Source organism: Chaetodon auriga, chromosome 17, assembly GCF_051107435.1.
Source record: "Chaetodon auriga isolate fChaAug3 chromosome 17, fChaAug3.hap1, whole genome shotgun sequence".
NCBI classification, from domain to species: domain Eukaryota; kingdom Metazoa; phylum Chordata; class Actinopteri; order Chaetodontiformes; family Chaetodontidae; genus Chaetodon; species Chaetodon auriga.
In genome coordinates this window covers 5,485,695-5,508,007 of record NC_135090.1, presented here as the reverse complement: position 1 = coordinate 5,508,007, position 22,313 = coordinate 5,485,695, and the positions used below count along the sequence as shown (strand labels likewise).

The 22,313-nt window shown below is 41.8% G+C and overlaps 1 protein-coding gene across 3 annotated transcripts in view; it reads right to left on the bottom strand.

Moving 5' to 3' along the window:
• The window catches only part of trappc9 (trafficking protein particle complex subunit 9), a 182,991-nt gene that overhangs the window by 51,673 nt on the left and 109,005 nt on the right, over positions 1–22,313 (bottom strand). For 2 of the 3 annotated variants that reach the window (XM_076753979.1, XM_076753980.1), the window contains 2 exons: positions 15,877–16,030; positions 9,801–9,891 (listed from right to left, as the gene is read on the bottom strand). In XM_076753979.1, the coding sequence (XP_076610094.1) occupies positions 9,801–9,891; positions 15,877–16,030 (245 nt within the window). Of the gene's footprint in view, positions 1–9,800; positions 9,893–15,876; positions 16,031–22,313 lie in introns of all 3 variants that reach the window. The other variant, XM_076753982.1, reaches the window with a different exon arrangement.

Here is a 22,313-nt window from a genome sequence, read left to right as displayed (position 1 = left end):
GATTTGGCAGCACAGCGGTTAGCATTATCACCTCACAGCAAGAAGGTCCTTTCTGTGTGGGGTTTGCATGTTCTCCTAGTGCGTGGGTTTCCACCATTTACATTAGGTCAATTCCCCTGTCACAGCCCTTGACCAAGAACTGGAGCTGGTCCCCAGACGCTGCACGGTGGCTACCCACTGCTCCTCTGAGATTGGTTAAAGGCAGAGACCAGATTTCACTACATTGTACTGTGTGACAAAATAAAACCTGATGTAGATTTACTGATACCAATCTTGCCTGACTTCTTGCACTGTCATCAATGTTTATGGCGACCACTGCTAACCTTAGTATTTAAGGTTGTATTACAGTTTTCAAGCTCTCAGATTGTGACGAGATTTTTCAAATCCACTGGGGAGGTCAAAATGTAGACACAGACATCAAGGATAATATAAATTGAACTGTGTTTTTCCACAGGTGTATTGCGCATTACAACCTTTTCACAAACTCTTGATTAGAAATCTAAACAAGCCTTTCACACGTCTAGCTTTCAACTTCATTAACATACTCAATGCAACTGACCTTTATGAGCAATCTGAATGAAACCAAAATAGTCTTCCACTGTTATGGCAGACAGAGACGTAGCCCTAGCTCAAAAACATCAGACACATTTACTGCTGATCCGTTTGTGCTTCCCACGGTTGAGGAGTGATGGTGCAGAGCCACATGTAATAACACGCAATGCTCATTTCTCTGTACTCCAGCAAGTTAAACAGCTGTGTCACAATATTCCATCTTTAAGCAGCACTTGAAATCGTGTGGCAAGGGGCTCGAGACATTCTCACAATGAAACCAGAGGGTGGACTTGCTTGCATTTAGAAATGTCAGGTAATCTGTCTTTCAAGGATGAAAAGGCAGCCGTTGGGGATACTCTTGTTTCCTCTAAAGAAATCAATGAAGGAGGTGGTTTTATTTGATAGAAAGCAGAGGGAGAAAGAGGTTTAAGTTGAAAATACATTTAGTAAATGGAGGGAAAAAACAAGCAAAACACTAGTTCTTAGAATGAACAAGGTATCTACATGAATGCTTAAGCCACACAAATTAAGGAGATGAAAGTGTACTACTAGGCAGAACACACAAGTATAGTACATTAGTACATACTCATTTCCGAAATACACAACTAGGCCAAATACTTTCCTTGCACATTTATCACTGGTACAAAAACAGAGCCTGAAGATCTCCCCACAATCTAATCTCCACAGCTTTAATCTGTGCATTTTGTGTAACCGCATCCACTTCTCGTTACTTGGGGTTCCTTTCTTTTCGTCCTTCTCCCATCCCACCGGTCGAAATGAATGGGCGAGTGTGGTGAGCTATCTATGGCAGGCTGGAGGAGTTCTGATTTATTTCCACAGCTCAACCAAACTGACACAGTGACAGCCCGGATTGTTCTGTAGCCATGATAAATGCCCCATAAACAGACGCTCCAAGCCTGTTAAATGTGCTAACTCTGGATCCACACGGGGCCAGAGAGGGGAAAAAAAAAAGGCTAGGTGGGCAATCATCGAGTGGGCCGCAGCACTCTTTGCTCTCATTTCCACATTAAAGCTACCAGGGTGATGGGATAAGACTGGTGATTCCAGCCAAAGTAGAACAAATGATCCTTTCATGCTCGCTCCCCTAATGTGGTAAAAAAAAAATGTATTAACAACGTTTTGTTAAGCAGTCCTGTGTTGTGATAATCCTGCATGGCACAATGTGCAGAAATCATTACTCACATTTGTAATGAGTTAATTAGCTGGTTTAAAAACAATAGGCACCTCCTTGCAGGTCATCTCCTCAGACTACCTGAGAAGAAAAAATATTTTAAGATCCTGCCACCTCATCATTAAGCACTTATCACCCATTGGAGTATCTCTGTCTCCGTCCCCACACCCATCTTAGCCCATCTCAGTCAGCACAGCCTGTGTAAATCACACACACCGGCTCTGGGGACAGACTGAGCCTCCCAAAAAGGTGTGTGTCGTCCTCCCATCTCACTCTGGCTTTCTACTGCCTTCAATAGGAGACCTTTGAGATGGTTGACTGACAGAGTCTGGGCGACAGAGCTGAAAAACAAGCAGATAAATCAGCCTCTGCCCACCCGGTGCACCTCCTAGCGTCCATCAGTCAGCTAAATGGGCAGCACTCGCCACAAATTTAAGCAAACCTGCACTCCAATGGGTGGGAGGTGAGGTAGGGTGTGGGGTGGTGATGTCTGTGTTTGTGTACTGGGGGAAATGGAAAAATACAACCATATCACCAGACGATAACAGTGATACCGGACGATTCTGTAAAACTGCGTCCCACATCAGCGTTTTTAAATGCTCACTTTCTACAACATGTGCACATGGCATCTACAGTGAGGTTAAGGTTGGGGAAATACTGTGGCTGCAGCAAATAAATTATAGTTAAGGTATGATTAGGGTTAGATCTCATGAGGCACTGGGCAAAAGGTGAAGTACAGTCCACCCTGCACAGGTTGACAGTCTACAGTAGCACATGGCTCAAAATACAGCATCATCTAAGCAGATCTAAAATGAAACATGGGTGCCGATGGAAGACTGCGCTCCTCAGAGGTCGGTGGCAGACTGGATATCTGTCATCCTACAGTAGGTTGGGCTTCAGGAAGGCTTACCAGTATCTCCCACAGGCCCTATCACAACTGTACAGATAAGTGCAGAGGAGTGCTGAGTTGATCTGTGCTCACAGATGTAACATATCACCAGTTACAGGTACCGTCACAACACTTCTCTTTCATTTCTGCCATGCATGTATTCACCGCCATCCCCTCTCTCAGGTCAGTAGTTCTAATAATCATCACCACAAAAGGACTTCAGTGAGTGTTAGGCGGGTCTGGGCTGTTTGGCAGCACCATTTGTCAAATCTGCAGCACTCATGGCAATTGGACACCTGACAAAAGCTTAAAGGCATTTTCCATGAGGTGCCCCCTGTGTGTGTTGAAAAGCCACCGCCTGTGACTGCTCCAAATGTCTATCTGTGTGTGTGCAGGTTGGGGGGGGGGTTTGTAACGGTGTGAGCCGGTTCAGAAGCGCTGTCTTATTAAATTATCCCTGTGCCTTTTACAGCAAGGCCCCCAACCCCTCTCTTTCCATCTCTCTGCTAGGCTAAACATTTGTCTTTCCATTCATGGGTGAATTTGTATTCCATTGAGATGGGTTCCTGGTGGCAGACTGATGGTGGGAGAGGGGGAGGGTGGGGAATGGGTGCAAAGTCCGCATTCAGGCTCACTGTTTTCCATCTCACTGCTTGGTTACAGCACTCAACAGGCAGAAAATGCTGGAAATCAAAGGCCGTCCGCAGTGCTTAAATATTCCCTCTAATTAATGCGGTTCATCATGAGTGCTTGTTAGTGCTTTTTATTGATCACCTAATATGACTTAAATATTCAGAATTTGCATAGCATTTGTCAGTGAAGCTGAACATTTAATTAAATATTGCATATATTTCTGACTGTTAGCATATTTTTTATGCAAATATTCAATAAAGTTTTTCAATTTGTCCTAACATATTCTACTGCTGGCATGTCGCTTAATACTTCATGTGTTTCAATATATTAGACGTATGGAGCAATTCCGTTTTTCTTACAGTCGGTTTACTGAGAGTAAACTACGACTGTTTGCTGTTACAGGAAGCCAATTTCCCCTAAGGGGATCATTAAAAATTTCACCCTGTTTAATCTTATCTTCAAAGTGTCAGGACACTTCCTGTGTGATAGAGACCTCGTGCTCTCCTTTAGCACCGTATCATAACCTGCTATGATGGTGTCAGCCCCTCAGCGAGCTCCATCTGATTGGCCAGGTGACTGTTTATTTAGCAACACTCCATTAAGTTGACACAGCGACTCCTATCACGAGGCGCACCACTTTGGCTTTAATCAAATTGACAGCTGAGGAGCTGTAATCAATGGGGGTATTTACATAATGCCAGGCTGCAAAAATACAAATGATACCACCTGTTCTGGCATTAAAACCACTGTGGAGGGAAGTGGGAATCTTCCAGCAACAGGGTTACACTGATAAAGACATCTGAAAGTGGAACTGAGTCTGTTTTTTTTTAACTTGGCAAAACTGCATTTTCAACTCTGGATTTATAATAACTTGCAAAACAAACCTAATTAGGAAACACTGCCTTCACACCTCATTCAAAAATGTTTCCAGTAACCATTTTGAAGTCTGTTTCATGACTCACATCTTACTGTTATGTGCATATCTTGTCCATAACCTGTGTGTTTTTTATGTGATCATGTGTTAATTACTCTACTTTCTCTTCTAAAAGAGAATGTTTCTCAAAAGAGTTTCTGCCTAAATAAAGGTTAAATACTGTAATGAGTAAAACTTCTGTAGTATTTAGCCAGTTTACAACCCTGTGTCAAACAAACCAAACAGAATGGACAAAGACAGTATATTTAATGTTTGACCTCATCAGCTTCATTGATTTTTGTAACTATCTGTTTATTCTGCATTTGATGCAGCAACACGTTTTAAACAAGTTTGGACAGCAGCAACTAAAAACTGGGAAAGATGTGGAATGCTCCAAAAACACCTGTTTGGAACATTCCACAGGTAAACAGGTTGATTGGTAACAGGTGATAGTATCATGATTGGATATGAAAGGTGCTTCCTGGAAAGACTCAGTCGTTCACAAGCGGGCTGGAGGCTGGGTTGTAATGTCATAATGGGACATTTACAATTATCAATACTCATATATCTCATTCACTAGCATGCAGAGTTGGAGTGTTGTGGGTTGTCAAACACCTGTAGAATTAAGGCAAGAGAAATGATAAACTGTTTAAAGTGACTCCTAAGATTTCAATAACAAAAGTTCTTATTGTAAGAATAATTCTCTTTATTGTACTTAAGATGCTCTGTGGGCTTTTTGACCTCTATGGAGCTTCAATGACTCTTTGATATGCACTGCGAGACACATTCCTACCGACTGTTTCACGCTATTGCATCAAGTGACAGCTGGTGGCAGTAACTTGCCACGAAATGTAGTAATGCACCAGCATGTTTCAAAATACACACAAAAAAAAATGTTTCATGAGGAAGGAAATGCTTTTAACATGCTGACAATGTGTTTTGATGAGAAAGACAAAACATAATCATAGCTTTATTTGTTTGCAAGACGAATCCACAGGGTACCTTTAATTATATACTTGCAAAAGTTTTTCATCTGTCAATCTATATTTAACTGATTCAAAATTAAAAATCAGCTTCTGATGAATGCTGGACTGGACTAATTCAGTTTGTTAGGTACAGATTGAGCATTTAATCTGAAGGCATTTCCCTGAGAAATTCAGTCACCCTGTCGTCCTATTTAAACAGTGTATTTGCCCACTGTATGTGGCACTGGAGCAGCATCAGAAGAGGAAAAGCATGGCTTGATAGGAACTGGGAAAAATATTTCCTGTGGGGAAAAAAGAGCTGTTATCTACACCCTAATTTCATGTGTTTCATGCCGGAGCACCTCATCAAACTTCTTCCCTCCGAGTTCCTCAGTTTTAAGGATGACAGGTAGCCCTTATATTTCTGGGGAGCGTGATACAACTTTGTCACAAATAATTAACCCAGTCAGCCAGTAACCTTCTGAAAAACAATAGTTGAGACTCTCCGAGGCTGCTCGGCTGACATTTGCGCTGTTTGTAAAGCTGTCTACCCTTTTCAACAGAAGTCCACGCTCAATGTATACAGTTTAGTGGACTTCTTTTTCACGATCTGTGACAGAATGACAGAATGGCTTCCAGACAGACTTTTACTGCCAGAGCAGAAAATTAAATGATGATGAAAAGCACTGAAACTCTGTAGAAACCTTTCAGAATTTGTAGTCACGCTCAGAAATATCAATCCAAACTTATATTAATGCCAATTACAGGAGTCTTAGGTGTGATCGCTCTTATTTACAAAGTTTTTCTTGGTGTGTAAAACCTCGCCATAAATTGATTATGCTGCAAATGTGCCTTGTGTGCAGTATTACAGGCACAGTTGGTGATATTAATGTTAATTTCTTTGCAGAAAAAGCAGGCTTTTTTGAAGAATTGTAGCTTCGGTGAAATCAAACAAACACAGGCAGAAAATACTGTTCAAGCTGTCCACACATTTATGGAAAAAAGGACTCGAGGAGATGCGCTCTCTAGACGGCATAAACAAGCAGTCCTCTCATCTCTGTTTGTGTTTGTGGAAAACATGGTGTCCAATTGTTTTCTTGTTGTTGTTGTTGTTGTTATTTGTTCTGTTGTTTTTTTGTTTGTTTTTTTCCTCGAACAAGCTTACCACATCAACATAAAAAGTAATCCGCTTTAAATTCTAGCCCACTCCCGGAATTACAGCCATCCTCTGAACCCCGAGAATGAAATTCAGCAGAAACAAAAGGCTGCGACTGTAATTAAAAACAAATACTTGCATTATTCACTCGCAATTATGTGGTGAATTTCATCATATATGATCTTATATTAAAGCGGCTCAGCTGATACGACTGCGGGGCCGATTCCGCCCAGAGGGAGAATCGTGTACTAATTGCCTCTGTTTGCTCCCCATTCAATAATAATAATGAGCCTGTAAACAAACACGGTGTCATAAAAGAGATTCTGGCTCTTTCCATGTTCTCTATTTACTGGAACCTACGTGATCAAATATTCATAGATTTCCATGGCAGCGAATCACAAAGGAGAATCAAGCTTCTCATGACACGCGGCTGGCTGAGCCCAGGAAGACGTCTGAGTCTCACACTGCCTGCGTGAGTATGCACGGTTCTTTCGTCAGTGTTCTCCACCGACATCCAGGAAAAATAAAAAAAACTTATTTTCCCTTAAATTTCAACAGGTGGTCTCCCAGATCGAGGAGCGATGACATGTACCAGCTGTTCCCGTCCTGGCCCCTCGTCTCACTCGTATGTTATGCGTCTTAGACCACACGTCAAGGAGGACGCCCCGGGCTCGTGCACTCTGACTGACAGCAGGAGTGGAAGTGATTAGAATCTTCTTTAAACGAGCGTGTGTAGAAAAAGCAGAGAGGCTGAAAGAAAGCCGCGGAATGACGGTCCTCAAGAAATTTACTGTATGCTTGGCAGCTGGATGTCGACTGTGGAGTGGCGCTGAAGCATTTCTGGGATTATCTAAGGAACCATCAACACAGCCAATCACACAAGTGGATCTGTGCCGTATATGAAACCACTCAAACCAGCGGTATGGAACACACTCATACCAATGCTGCTCATGGATGAGATTTTCAAACCGTGTGCGGTTTTGAACTGAACACACACACACACAGTCTCCATCAATAATTCGTCTCTGTGGAGTCCTGCCTGCACGCATGTTCAGGCCACACTGCGCAGTTTATAGTGGAGCAGCAGAGGTTAACAGACACTGCTCAACTGTTCACAACACTGTGACAGAAATACATTATTGTCCTCATCCTTGGATAATGCCATGGTGCTGCCATGTGCGGCACTGGGGGGTAATGACTCCCCTGACTGACTTCTGCTCCAGAGAAGCACATGTACACACTGCATGTGCAAAGATGACTCATTTTACATTCGCTGAATGTTTTATATTTTTTTAATGGACTCATCAAGATTATTGTGAAGTATAAAACACTTGGATTTCCAAACAGTGCAAATCTCACACTGCCTTCTCACATCAGGAACTGCAATAATCTATAAAGAATTCCACATTCGTTTGTCATGTTTTATGGTCACGGAAATGACATTTGTTAAAGAGATCGCTTTCTGCAACCGCTTCAAAGTCTGACAATATCCTGTAGGATGCAAAGAAAGTAGGCATGACAGCAGCTCATGATACCATCATCATGAGGTTTGCAAAAGACTGAAGGCACTACATAAGTGCAGTCGTACGGCTAGCATTATACATGACGGGTATATTAGAGTTTCTCTATGGCAATGCTAGCTTATGTAATGATTCCTTTTCACTGGGAATTTGCTGCCAACCTTTATCAGATGTGCTGTTCCTACTCGCGTGTCTCATGCAACAGATTCGCTCTCACTTTAATCTCTGCAGCTGTATGCATCGGCTCCACGCAGGCTCGCGTTTCGACCGTGTCTCACGGGTGTAACCACTCCATTTTGCCGACAATACACACGTAAACATGAGGTTGATGGCTAATTCATTTTTGTTTAAAAGCACTAATTAAACATATTCATCTACATTTTGCAACCCAGGCAGAACAGAGCGTGCTTCTCTTTGGACAGGCACATGCATGCATGCACACACACACACACACACACACACACACACACACACACACACACACACACTTCTATAGCAAGTTTCCAAGTTTGCTGAAATATGGAGCAATTATGCTGTAAGTTTTTACAGTAGTGTTTTGTTTGATGTGTTATGTGTAATATTGTTATAGATATCTTTGTTTCAAGGAGAAACGGACATATTTCTGTAATACATTGCTTTTGTAATGCGTTACCCCAACAATGATGGGTGCTGATCCACAGTGTAAAAAAAAAAATAAAAAAACAGGGTTACACTTATGAGCAGCACTGAGTTTTAAAAAGTAGTATTTTTTCTATCATGTCAAACCAGAGTATCACTGTAAAGTCTCAATGCCAACATGAGACATGACCGAAACAAACAACGACACAACATCAAGCCTTGGCCAAAGACCCTGCAGCAGTTAAAAACAACTACAATCCAGCATTTTCAACACGCAAGTTTATCGACAGTGTCTCTTTAAATGTGAGGCTTACAGAGACTACGGTACTACGAGCGTTCAATTGGACTACTGATTTTAGACACAGGGGAAATGCTTGAACTATACCGTAATTGAGCCTGTGATAGTCTTTGCAGCCCTGATAAAGGCATCCTAATGGGCTGAGGCAAATTATCTGGCTCATAATCAGCAAGGCTTGCAATGAACTGGACTGGAACTGCAACACCGCCTTCGCCGAAGACACGAGGAAATAACCCCTGCTGCAATTGTCTGCACCGAGATTGCACACATAATGTAGAATATCAGCCAAAAGACAGATACATCTCAAACCTCTTCACAACAGCTTTTCTCTTGAGGATATCTCCTCACAGAAGGAGGTGCATGTCAAATGCGGAAATATCTGAAGAACAGTGAATCCGGTGAGGTATCTGCCTTGATCCCCCCTATTTCTGTCTCAACAGATTCTTGCATTTCCATGCTTGATCTGCTGTCGCTTCATTTTGCAGATTGCTTTCTCTTTGCAAAGGCAGGACAGCCCCAGCTGACTAATCAAAATGCTGGCAGTGCCCAAAGAGAGGCCGGGAATCTCAGAAAACAAACATCCGCAGTAAATCAAAAGTGATTTCAGAGGATGATCGCAGATGGTGCGACCGAAGAGTGCTCCTACAAATTCTGTGCGTCCCCGGTGATTCACACATTTCCCAAGCTGCTGTCTACACTTTTCCAAAATAGCCTGTAGCCCATTATGAATGCAAATAAAAAACATGGCTTGAGACCAGTTCTGAAGGTTTATGCACTAACTGACAGGTAAAGAGATGGTTATGGAGACACATAGATAGCTTTGATTGGCAGGCAAACGCAGAAAACATAACACGAGGTCCGATATGTTAAAAACGACACAGCCACAGCGTGATTAGAACTATTTTCTGCCACTTCATAACCAGTGAAGTCAATGATTTCATGCTAACGAACTTGTTACATGGAGTTCACAAATTCTCAACCATGACAGCGGTGTAAGTGTGTGATCACGACGCATAATCTCACACATATGCAGACGCACGCAGGCGCACACATGAGAGACTCACCCCACTGCAAAGGAGCAAGCTGGAGGTGCTCCAGGACCAGCTGGTTGAGGACTCCCTCCACACTGGCCTCTCCACGGCGACGCAGGGAAGGGTGGTCACGGTTAAGGACGACAGCATGGAGAGGACTGGTGCATTTCACGTCTCAGCTGTACACACATACATTAGATACTCGCAACACTAGGACTTGAATTAAAATGCATGTATATATCACAGCTACTAATTCAAAAAATACACATTCAAAACAACACAAACACTTGTGTTGTGAGTCTTAAATTAGCTGCATACAGGATAGACATGTTTAGCCTTGGGAGCAGACTTTCATAGTGCCCAGAGGTTGCATCCTAATGATGTTGGTGATCCCAACTTTTCCTCTAACGCCACCAGCAGCTCAAAGTTTTCACTCATTCTGTGAAACATCTCCTTTCTGTCTCTATCTCTACTGGACAAATTGAAGCAAAGCTTTGTGCAGCATTCATGATGCCCAGATGATGAATCCTGATTACTTTGGTGATTCTCTGACTTTTCAGCTTCACCATGAGGTTCATATTTGTAAGCAAATCTTATTGGACAATTTCACCCTAACCCATAATTTCTGCCACTGATGAGCCTCTTTTCAGCAGACCCTTAGTGGATAATCAGCTTTGCACCAGAGATAATATTAAGGGCCTATAATGCAGTCATCTTGTGTAATGTTTGTCCCTAACAGTGTGTAACAGTGTGTATACAGAAGACACGACAAACATGTGAAAGCTGCTCATGTAATATACTGAATGTGTGCATTCATGCTCTTCATATTACAAATCAAAAACAGCTAATTTAAAGAAAAAACCACCAAATCAGTCATAAAGGCTTCAGACACTTGCACTGCTACTAGTAGTAGTAGAGGAGCATTCCATTCAGATACAAATTCAAAGTGTCAGAAAGAAGGCATGGATTTTCCCAATTTACAGCCGTACATTATGCAAAAGGGGGAAATAAAACTCCCAACAAATGATATGCTTCATGTTATTTATGTAATGCATTCATTTAGATGTCAAAGGTACATGAAGAGCATGTTTCTGTAACCTGACTAAAATGGTAACATTAAACTGATTGCGGGGAAGGTTATCGATGTACGAATGCTCCATCAAAACAAATATGGCTGTCAGAGAGCAATTACCCAGATAATATGCGATGATAAGCACACCGCTGATCATTTACACCGCTGACATTTGGAATAATGGGTGAGACGAGCAGTGTCTAGAGTACCGAACCTGTGTCTATTAACCTTTGAGGGAGAGTACAGTGTACCTGCAGAGTGAGAGGGGGAGAGCGAGAGGGCACGCGGACGAAACACACGGCGCTGTGCTTTCTACTGTTCCTGCTCGATCGTTTCAAACTCAAACAGTGACTCTTAATGAATTACATGTCACAACATGCACCTGCGGCTTATATGATGAACAATGGCCGACACTGCAGCGTTGCGGCTTTCATCCCTCGAAGCTCGAACGTGTAGAATTTCAATTCAGAATGTCTACAGTGGAACGCTTTGGTAACCGGAGCAGCTTACAGTATGTGTTCATTAGCACAGCCTGGATGTTGCGGTAGCATGATGATCAGTAGCCTGAGCATCTGACGTTCTGCTGCAATCCTCAGCGGACACTCATACGAGCCCGCTTTAAAGCAGATATGTTACATAATACGGGCTGCTCATTTTATCTGCTGACCCCTCTGCGCAAAGAGGAGCAACTGTTTGATTGCAGAGCAGCCCTATATGATCCCAGCAGTAAAGGACACACTGAGTACGCCTCACCCACAAGTAGTGTTCATAGTATCAGCTGTTATTTCTGTTTACTCTTAGTCCTGTGTCAAATTACTGAAAACAAAAACAAACCTCCTTCCTCTTTTTTGTTAATGAAAATTAAAAAAGGAAGTATGATAGCATGCTCACGTTAGCGCAGCGGAGCGTCTAGTTTGTATTACTAGTGTTTTTTCCCCTGACTGTGCTGTGACTTAAAGTTTTTGGAGGCACACACTGTGTTATATACACCCCTTTTCAAATTTAGGTGAAAAATGCAGATAAAAGGTCCGGTGGTTTCTCTATACCAATTCAGGAATGAGGAACAGTGCAGTATAAGTACAGCTATCTTGGAAAAAGGGGTCAGAGTGGCGCGTGATTAAAAGGCATCTTCCATCGACCCATCCATACATCTTCTGGCACTTATCCAGGTATGGGCCACACAGGCAGCAGGCTCAGTAAGGTGGCCCTGATGTTTTTTCCACAGCTGTGACGCACTGGGGTTTAAATGGGTACATCCGAGCATGGGTCGGGTCATGGATCATGTGAAGAGCATACTGTACATCTGATGGGACTGACTGCAAAATAAATTTGGGAAGAACCACTGGATTGATGTATCTGTGTTATATTATAAGATTAAGCACTCCGATAAGGGGAGAAATCTACTTTCAGCTGTCGTACATCATATTTATTTGTGGCCATTCCCTTAAATTGCTACAGAGCTGAGCAATCACAGATACTCTGTCAATGTGTGGATGATCAACATGTCCACCCGCTGAACTTATTGTCAACAATCATTCAGGGCTTGGCACTTTTCTGTTAGTTGCCTGGAAATTTTTCCAAGTCTTGCACCACAGCGTAAAAGAAAATCTAAACATAAATGCCTCCAAAGGGTTGCTTAGGCAACTGGTACGTCCCTGCTCTGGGCTGACAGAACGGCTTCAAGGTCTTTGCTATTTATTTGTGATTAATGCTCCCCGTTTGGTGCTTGCTTGTGAGCTATATTAGCAACATTTCAGTCAAATGGCTTTTAGTCAAACACATGGGGGGGAGGGGGGTAAGACCAAAAGGCCTCAGTTCAGATTGAGAAATGGCGCAAAGAGCAGTGCTGAAGGTGAACAGCTGAGCATGGTGCCCTGAATGTGATCCGTACAATTTTAAAACAAGCCCTGAACTGTATTAGTGTCCGTTTAAGTCAATCTATAGTTGAAGTAACACGCTGTCACTTCTGGCTGGCCATAATATCTTAGACAGACTGTAATCTAGATGTCCTGTGCTGTCTCAGAAAGCTTTACAGGGACTTACAATAATAACTGTAGTGGATATTAGTGCTGTTGAGACACAAATGATATTTAACACACAGATGATTCATGAACTTGGCAATGACCTCCTCAAGGGGAAGACACGGATAATCCACTCTCTCCTTCATTTCTTGTATTTCTCTCAGTGCCTGTACTGTATATGTCAGTCCTTCCCTATGAGTGAATCACTGTAACTGAAAACCATCAAAAAAAAAAACACGAATAGTACTGTAAGGACTTCATAAATTACAAATGAAAGTGACTTTCATTTGACTAAGGGCCAAGTGAATGTGAAATTTGCCGTAATCATATCTTTTATTTCTCTAGCTTTTCATGTGGGAAAGGGAAAATCCATCCGGAAGCAAAATTTATGTTGTGCTGTTCCAATGACAAACGAATACTGCAGGGAATGATAACATCAAGGCTTTACTTGATAACATTACGTGATAGTTTTGGTGTTGGACCACTGAAACTGAATAAATAAATGACTTAACATAAGGTGAGTTTAACATTAGTTAAATACTGTATTTAGGCTGCACACTTCCCAGCTGTTTCTCTCTTTTTTTGGGCCCTATAGCTCTGAAAAATCACAGGTACTGTGCATTGAGAAGCTACAGGATTTGTCTGTCGATGACATATTCGCTCGAGCCTGTATATAAGCCGTTCAGCTACAAAAGAAACATGCTTAAATTCACAAATTCGATCATAATATACATTCTAAATAGGAGAAAACCATGAAACAGGCAGTTTCACGCTGATTTTTTTGCTGCAGTAAAAGCAGTGCGATCAGACATGCTGCGAGGAAGACGTTTCTTTCTTCATTCCAGCCTACACGCTGCCAAATTACTTGTAGATAAAACAATACACATAATAATGTGTTTACGCCTTCATGAAAAGGAAAAATATAACAGCAACTGCGGTACCTCAGAGACTGGATTCATCATAAACTGTGCGCTACGTTCACCAACAATCTGACAGGCTGTTCTTAAATCTCTAAATATGTGCAGCGCTAACTGCGGACTGATGAGTTGCGTGCTGACGCCAGGCGCTACAAGTTCTTATTAAACCCATGAGCTTTACCAGACTTTTGACTTCAGGGAACCTGGCTTAAATTTTGGCCGTCTCAAATAATTTAGATGGCACAGAGCCAGGTCTGCACTACTAGAAGTCATCAAAGTGGGCCCTCAAGCCTGCTACATGTAGTGTACCATATTCATTCAGACTCTGTTAATGCACGCTGGCCTTGTGTTTTCTCATGAAACCACTGTAATAAAGGCTTTTAACTTCTGTACTTTGACAAAGCAGTATGCCTGGATTTGTTTGCCAACTCATTCTCTCTTGCATCACTGTGTTAAGTAGGAGTAACTTTTTATTGTTGTGCACTATATGTTGCAGCACGTGCTTCCAGATGTTCCTATTATATTCTGTATAATGTCCATTAGCAGGAGGTTTGAATGAATGAAACACTACAGTTTCCAGCCAACAGCAGCACTTGAAAAGCACTGTATAATCATGTGCTGCCGGTGTGCTCACCTTGACATCTAAAGTACATTTTCTAACCGTGATGTTTTCATATTGTCAAATTTTTTAATCTGACATAACATTATGCTGCTGCTATTTTGAGTCTAGTCTCACAACAGTTTGTTGTTTTGCATGAAAAAAAATGCTTCGGTTTCCTTTGTCTCAACAATGCTGCTGTGTTTTAATCTGCCAGTGGTTTAATTAGCCTAACATTCACAGTTATTGTGAATGTACTGTAGTGGCACCGCTAGCATGAATGTGAGCATCAGATAGAGGAGCTTTAAGTTTGTAATTTATATGCTTAGTTCAGTTCCTCCAATCTTTTGTTCCTGAGACCATTTGGTTGAAAAACCCTGGAGAAGATTTTTCATTTTGACTTCTATGGAGCAGCATCCACTAGCATATTTTCACAGCTGACAATGCTAGACGCTCCTCAGAAAATGCTCAGCTGGGAGTGTTTGACAGCCCTTTGGAGGAGGATCATTTTTCAGCTGAAACACTTTGGTTGCCCTACACAATAACCGTGGAAGTAACGGTTAATTTATGTGTTGAAGTACCTAATTTTGCAGACAGTTTGCGTTATCAATAAAAACTAAATGTGAAAATGTCAGCTCAAAGTTGCTCTGGCCCTCGTTGTGGATGGAGGGAAGGCTGTAACACCTGGACGGACTGGCCAAACTATGTCGGTTCATGAGATTTTAGGGGTGAGGAAGCATCTCGGTGAGTATCATTGTGTGGTTCAAGAGGCGAAGTTGGACACAGACCCAATGTGTCACGGTTGCAAAGGTTTTAAACTACATTAGTTAAGACATTATAGTGTCTCTGTTAGCAGCCCCACTGAACACAAGTACTAACCTAGCTTGCTGTGTTATGACCTATACCTTTCTGATGTGTGACAGCTTGCGTGTTGGTGGTGTACATGTGCTGTACATGGCAGGCCAGAAGACAACAGCATACAAGGGAATATATACAAAGGGTCACCTCCCTGAAGGCAGTACACTGACAGTGATGGTGTCAAAGATTACCTTAGATGGTCCACAAACTAGGACCTATGGGAAAATGTTATATCATATTGCTGAGAGTATGTGGGACAATTATACACCCACACATACACACACTGAAACATCACTTCAGAGTGGCAGAGCAGCAAGTACTTCCCCATACGCTTTCCCATCTGTCAGTGCAGCCGAACAAGTTCCCTGCTGGCCAGAGGGCCTCCAGATGTAGGATCCAGATGTCCTGTATCACTGATCTGACTGATGTCAACAAACAACAACACTCAACCACACTGTGCTGAATAATTCTGGTCGACCACTTCAAACTTTTGGAGATTATTACCTGGTTGGTTCTTTAGATATTAAGGACACTCAATTCTAAAAATAAATCTTATCATGCTTATCTTTCCTTCTAGCACTGCCCAGCTCAGGCTGGCTGCTCTGATATAACTCCACCAAACATGTAGCCACTGGAAGGATATGATGCTCCAACAGATGCCCAGCTTGCTGTTGATCTGGCAGCCCTGGGCATGCTGTCGTTCCTCCTCCAGCTGTTTGGGGTTGGTGAAGCGAGCTGTCTCCTGGTCCGGCTGTGGCAGACTCTCAAAGTCAAACTTGTCAACCTGGATCGCCATCCTGCAACAGGACATGGGAAACAGTTACAAGTTTCTGCTCATATCATTTCTGACTGACCAAAAGAAAATTCCAAAATATCATCAAAGATTCTGGGAAAGTGGAACTACTGTCACTGGCAAGCTGATGGCTAACATAGTAGCAAGCAAGGCTCATGCTAGCACTGGTCACAGCAGTTTATTCCAAAAAAATATTTCTACCATAGGCTAAAAACTATTCCTCTTTTGTGGAGCAGGTTGGTGGTACAATAAGCTACAATAGCTTCCTCCATTTTGGACTTTCTGGTTCGACGTTTCATCGAGGGTCGGCCCTGTCAAGACAGCTCGTTATTGGTCAACCCTGAGATTTTCTTTGTGAATTTGCTCACTCTATTGTCATAACTGATTTCACCACCAAATGTTGCCATATTAAATGCTGGTGTGACCAGGCTTCAACTGCAACAAAGGCAAAAGAAGTACAGAAACTGGGTCTGAAGGAAATAGCAGCATGACAGTGACCATGACTAGAAACAAAGATGAAAACTTTCTTTAAAAACAGCAAAAGCAGAGGAATGAATAACATAATTTGCATGAATTATACATTTAACAACCTCAGTAAATCACAGAGGTCTTTGCTCATCTTCATCTGCTTACACTTCTGCCTAATGACAACCAATGTGGGCTTCTTTGTGTGGTTTGGCAAGAGAAAAATGATTTATCTAGTCTGAACAAACACCCTCAGGTTCAAGCTTCCCCTTCTCAACTGCAGGTACGTTATTTATTAACAAGCACCTGGGTGTTTGTTGCCCGAGGTTACTTCAATTGTCACATCCAGGATTCTTGCTGTACCAATGTAAGCTGATGCCTCATCTGTCCTCATAAAACAACCCCAAAGCCCACCTCTAATTACCAGCAGAACAGTTAGGCCCCATCGTTAAAAAGTGAAAACACCAATTGGGTTTATTCTTTCTCTGACTGCACAAATCGGCAGAGTTCAGTACAAAGACAGTGGCTGCAGATATCCTAAGGGGAAAGGTGAGATAAGAGAAGAGGAATATGGGATGAGGTGGACAACCCCCAATGTGTGTGTGGTGCAACCCACAACCTCACAACTGCTCTGCCTCAGCAAAATCCCATAAAATACCAGCAGGCATCAGAGCAGCACTAACAGGGGAGCAGCAGAATAGGGGGTAAACACAACACTGACAGATTATTACTGGGTTAGCAAACAGTTGCTTATTTACACATCCAGCAGATACGGAGCTACATTAGCATTCACGTTGAGTCCTGTTTTTAGCCACCTGATAAACAAAAGTCCAATATTCATTGTTTCTGCTCTGTTTTGATCTCTACCAACTTCTAAGGTAAAGATCTCTTTGGCTGCCTCTTTGTCAGATTCTCCACATTAGGTAGGCGCTAACTTTGTCTGTGGCTCAGCAGGTGGCTACAGTGAGTTTGCCACAGCTGCTTTGGTGAAAACAGCTGTCTGCTGCAGTTTAGAGCGAAGTCGGTGAGAGTGAAGAAATCCAAAAGAAATATCTGACAGACATTAAAACACATCAGAGGAGGGTCTTATCATCAAGTACAACTACTAGTTCCATAGCTTGTTCACTGAACTTGGTGCAGTACTGTTAAAAGCACATATCCCCAAAAGGTCACTTGTTAAGAAACTTAGCTTTGCCAATCAAAAGGTTCATGAATGGAGTCACTTGTAGTAACAAAGCGACAGAGAATCATCACCCAACTCTGCAGATCCCCACATACTCTTCTAAAGAACTAGAAGAGATTAAAACAGAGTCAAAGGAAAAGGGACTATTGGAATTACATCCATCAGGACACATGACTAAATCTGGGGTTCCCAAACTAATTTCAGCTCAGATGAGAAATTTGGTGTCTCCCCAGGATTCAAACTTAGATCTACATTTATACACTACTGGTAAAGAACACAACGAACCATGAATTTAAAATGTATATGACAGAGAGGATGTTGTCATTAGAAATCACCCCACACATTACCTTAGTCTGACAAACACACTCACACACACACACACACACAAACATCATTTTTGACATTTGTACACAATCAATATTATTGCCAAATTATTATGCCAGCCTTTAGCTTGCTAAGCATCCATTTTGGAGAAAATCCAATGTGTTTTGATAGGGCTTTATGAACGTAGGTGCTAGGAGAATTTTCTTTCCAAGCAGCACGTAATCCTTCACTTCATTGAAATCTCAAAAATCACCACACACAGAGATGCATATTGAACTTCTACTGCACGGTGAAGCATTGGCACAACACAGCAGCACTTCACAGGAGAGAAGAAATGTCTCGGGCCTCTTGCTGGAGTCATGATGAGTGATAGTTTTTGCTTCAAGTGTTTAATTGGGAGACAGACACCATCAGAGTCTTCTTCACACACAGGGAACAGAACAAAATAGTCTAACCTGCAGTCTATTTCTCCGTGCCCTCAGTGCTCCCATCATTTCCTACTTAGAGACATGACACAGTGAGACTTTGAGGTGGGCAGCTAACTGCAAACTACCTGGACATCCAGCTCCACAGGAGGCCAACTTACAAAAAAGAGGTTTTTATAAAGGCAGAGTCTCCCTCAGTGTTTTGCTCTCTGTTTTTAAGCCTCAGTGAATCACTGTTTTGACAGGCACCACGCTGACCAATGCAGATGACTTCTCAGTGAAGATATTCAAGAGCTGCAGCTGCTTGTATTCAGCAATTTCCATTCTGTTTGATAGGAAAAACACAGCGGATCAATGCATTGATCGGCACGTTCATCTCTGGATTCCAGTTCAGGGGACACTCCCTCAGGAGTCATTTTCTGACTCACTGAGAGGAAGACGGGCAGTCTGACTGAACTGGCCAGTGCTTTGTGTGTTTCCTCTCAAGAGCTATCATCAGCGAGTAATCAAACGGTGTATTAAACCATGAGATTAGATTATAGATTATATGAGAACTGGATCACACAAGCAAATCACAAATCATCCGAAAATAATGGGTGGGACCGGTGGAAGAAAATCTGATTGAGACACTTTGCTCTATCTTAGATATCTGTTTTGGCCATTATGTTACTTTGAATGAGAAAACACATGAGTATCATTACAGGTAATCTGCTGCCTCATCTCTCTGACATACTGTATTGTGAATAATTAATGAAATTACACTACAAGAAGAATCTCTTGATGAGCCACATACATCAAAGTGAGGTGGGGGAGAAAAGACAATGCAATTATCATCTCACAGCCTTTACAAGAAAGCAGAACACAAATTAAATAACAATTAAGACTTCAAAACAAAGAGGGAAGGAAAGCTCCTGCTCTCCCTGCGACGCACTCCAATGCGTCCACCTTTGAAGATTAGTGGCACTAGGCTTATGTCACTGACTGTTCCATCTTCAGATGGGTGCTGCTTTTCATTCAGTCATCTTCAAAAGCACACATTACATGCTAAGTCTAAAAATACCTCGTTGAAACAATGCAAGTGGACCCTAAATGGGATGACGCCGTCTGGCAGGGCCTGACTGGTTTGCTTTTGACATGTAATTACTGAGAGCCTGACGGCCACATTCAAACTGACACTTCAAATGGGGAACAACACGGGAACAAATGTCTTTCAGTAAAGACAGTAAAGTATAAAAACACACATTTAGCATTACAGCAGTGAAAAGATATGAATATTCCTGTGAACCTGATTTACTTTAACAGTGACTTCATGTAAAATTGACTGCATGTGGAATTTTCTCATTGATAAAATCCTTCATTTGGTGGGATTCCATTTGTTAATTTGAGTCTACATTCTCTCAGTCTGCTAACTTGCGATCCATTTTGAGACTTCTATGCTACACATAGAAACCACTCTAAAGGGGAAATAAAGCATTTTCTAATAAAGAGGCGAACAAAGGCGAGGATACAGCGGTATCTGCACAGTACAGTGCTGATAAAAGGTTAACTGTGTCGTTTTGTATTTGAAAATGATGTTCTATGTGGATTTAAAATGTGCTCTCACGCCGCACATGTCAGTTTACTACATGAAGCGACTCAAGTTATGAATAATTACTACGGCAGCTGCACAGCTTTATGACAGCAAACATGACTGGAGAGAAAGTCATTTGAAGGTTTAAGTTGAAAAGGTTCACATAACTTGAACTTCTTATGAAGTCAAAGCTGCTGTGTAGCTGCTAATTTGAACCAATATTCAGACTTGGCTGGTGATTTTCAAGTGTTCAGAAAAGTTAAAGCATTTAGAGCAGGTAACTAACTAACAAGTATTTTCATTGTCAATAAGCTATAAGAACTTTTTTCATGTCATGCAGTCTGTAAAAACAAATAAAAATGTGACGAATGCCCATTAAAATTAAAAAAAAAAACAAAACATTTTGTCCAACCAACACACAACAAATAGTCAGTTCATATTAATATAAACGACTGCAAAGTAACGACTGATCAATTAATGATAAAACTGTTGATCAATTTGGTGACCGTCTGGTTTATTTCTGACTGAAAACAAAGACAATAAGATCCTGGGTGTCAACTGTCCACTGTCAACTAATATTCTCAATATGAATATTCAAAAAAACTGTAAAAATAAAAGTCTATACATTTGGATTGGGAAAATAAATATTCAACTGTGGAAAAAAAGCAGCAGCACTGCAGCAGATAAAACGAATGCACAGCATGATGGACAGTGTTCTTCATACCAGAGTTTCTTTGGTCCAGTAATTACTATTTTTTTCTTTTCATTTTGCAGTGAAAATCTGTTTAAGTTGGACATATTTAAATCTCTCCAGTCATAATTCCTGAGTTTGAATATTCCAGCTCTAAGCGCCGTTGCTCCCAACCTGCTTCCCTGACGTCCGCCCTCTCTCTCGCTGCTCTCCTGATTAAGTGAATGAAGGGTTTATTCCAACCAAACCAAAGACTTGGTGATGATTGTTGGAACAATGAAAGACAAACCAAGAAGGTTTTGGTGAGTTTTATTTTGTTTTTGCTATGAATAAAGTGTCTCTCAATGATAAAATGCCACTTTCTGTGAACAGAGTCTGGTGGTTTTGGCGAGAGTGATATAGCCGTTATGGTTAAACAGATCTTACTCTTTAACAAAAAGGTATCTCTGTGGAGATCCTTTCATTAATGCTGTCAGACACTGAGAATTACAATCTGAGCCTGTCAGTGGCAACAACAAGCTTTTTCAGTGGGCGTACTTTGACAGTGTGCAAACGCCCAGAGAGATTACATCGCAGCCCGTTCAGCTGCTCTCAAAAATGGCTGTCACTTGGACACAAAAACATGGGAGAATAGGGTCAGATAATATGTAATATGATCATTTTCCCCCATTTGTCCGGGACACTGAAATCTTCCAGGACAAGTGGACCGGCACCGACAGGAAACTCTGCACACAACGCTCCCTTCATGGATTGAAAACATAATGTAGGTCAAGATGAAACAAGCGAATAATTCAACAACATGGTCGAGGACATTCTTACATTTGTTTATTTTGTAATGTGTAGGTATGCTGATCTTTCAAAAGCACTATGTCTTGTCATTGTAGTGGTTTGCCATCTTATGGACATAATCTGCAAAAATAGATATTTTAGAGGGAATAATTGACCATCGTTTTTGGCCATTTCTGACAGTCCTAGTGTCCATTCCATCAAAGGGAAGCACTGTTAAGACTCCTTGTTCTTGGTCAATGGTGCAAATTTGTGTGTGAAGCAGACTGACTTGATTATGATGACAAATTTTACAATTTTAATTCTGGTGTGATGAGGCCTGGACTGCAACAAATGCAAAAGTAGTACGGGCAATGGGCCCTAACATAGCAGCAACATGCAGCAGCAGCAGTCATACAACCTACTGGTGTACCAGTAAAACAGTGGAAATTAAGAAAATGCAATAAAAAAAAATGTAAGTAAGCCCATAAAACAGTGATTGTAAGCACAACAAACACAACATTGAACTCCCAAGCAGCCCTAAAAGAGCTTTTAACAAAGGCAGGAGAGCATTTACAGGTCAAGCTCTCCCACCACCACTACTCCCACCAATTTTTTTTCCATTGATTTGACTGTGGAGTCTTTCAAGGATTAGGTCATATCTCCAGACTAATCTAGCCTATTACAAGGTATTTAATAACAACCTCTGTGCAGAGCTGGGGCCACCGTGGACCATCTCTAGGCCTAATTCCCAGTCCACTGCATCTCTCTGCCCCCTCCAGCCCCCTTCTGATAATAGCCTGTTTGGCTTTCACTGCCCTGACACAGAAAGATGGCAAAGGTAGATCGGAAACTGGATGGATG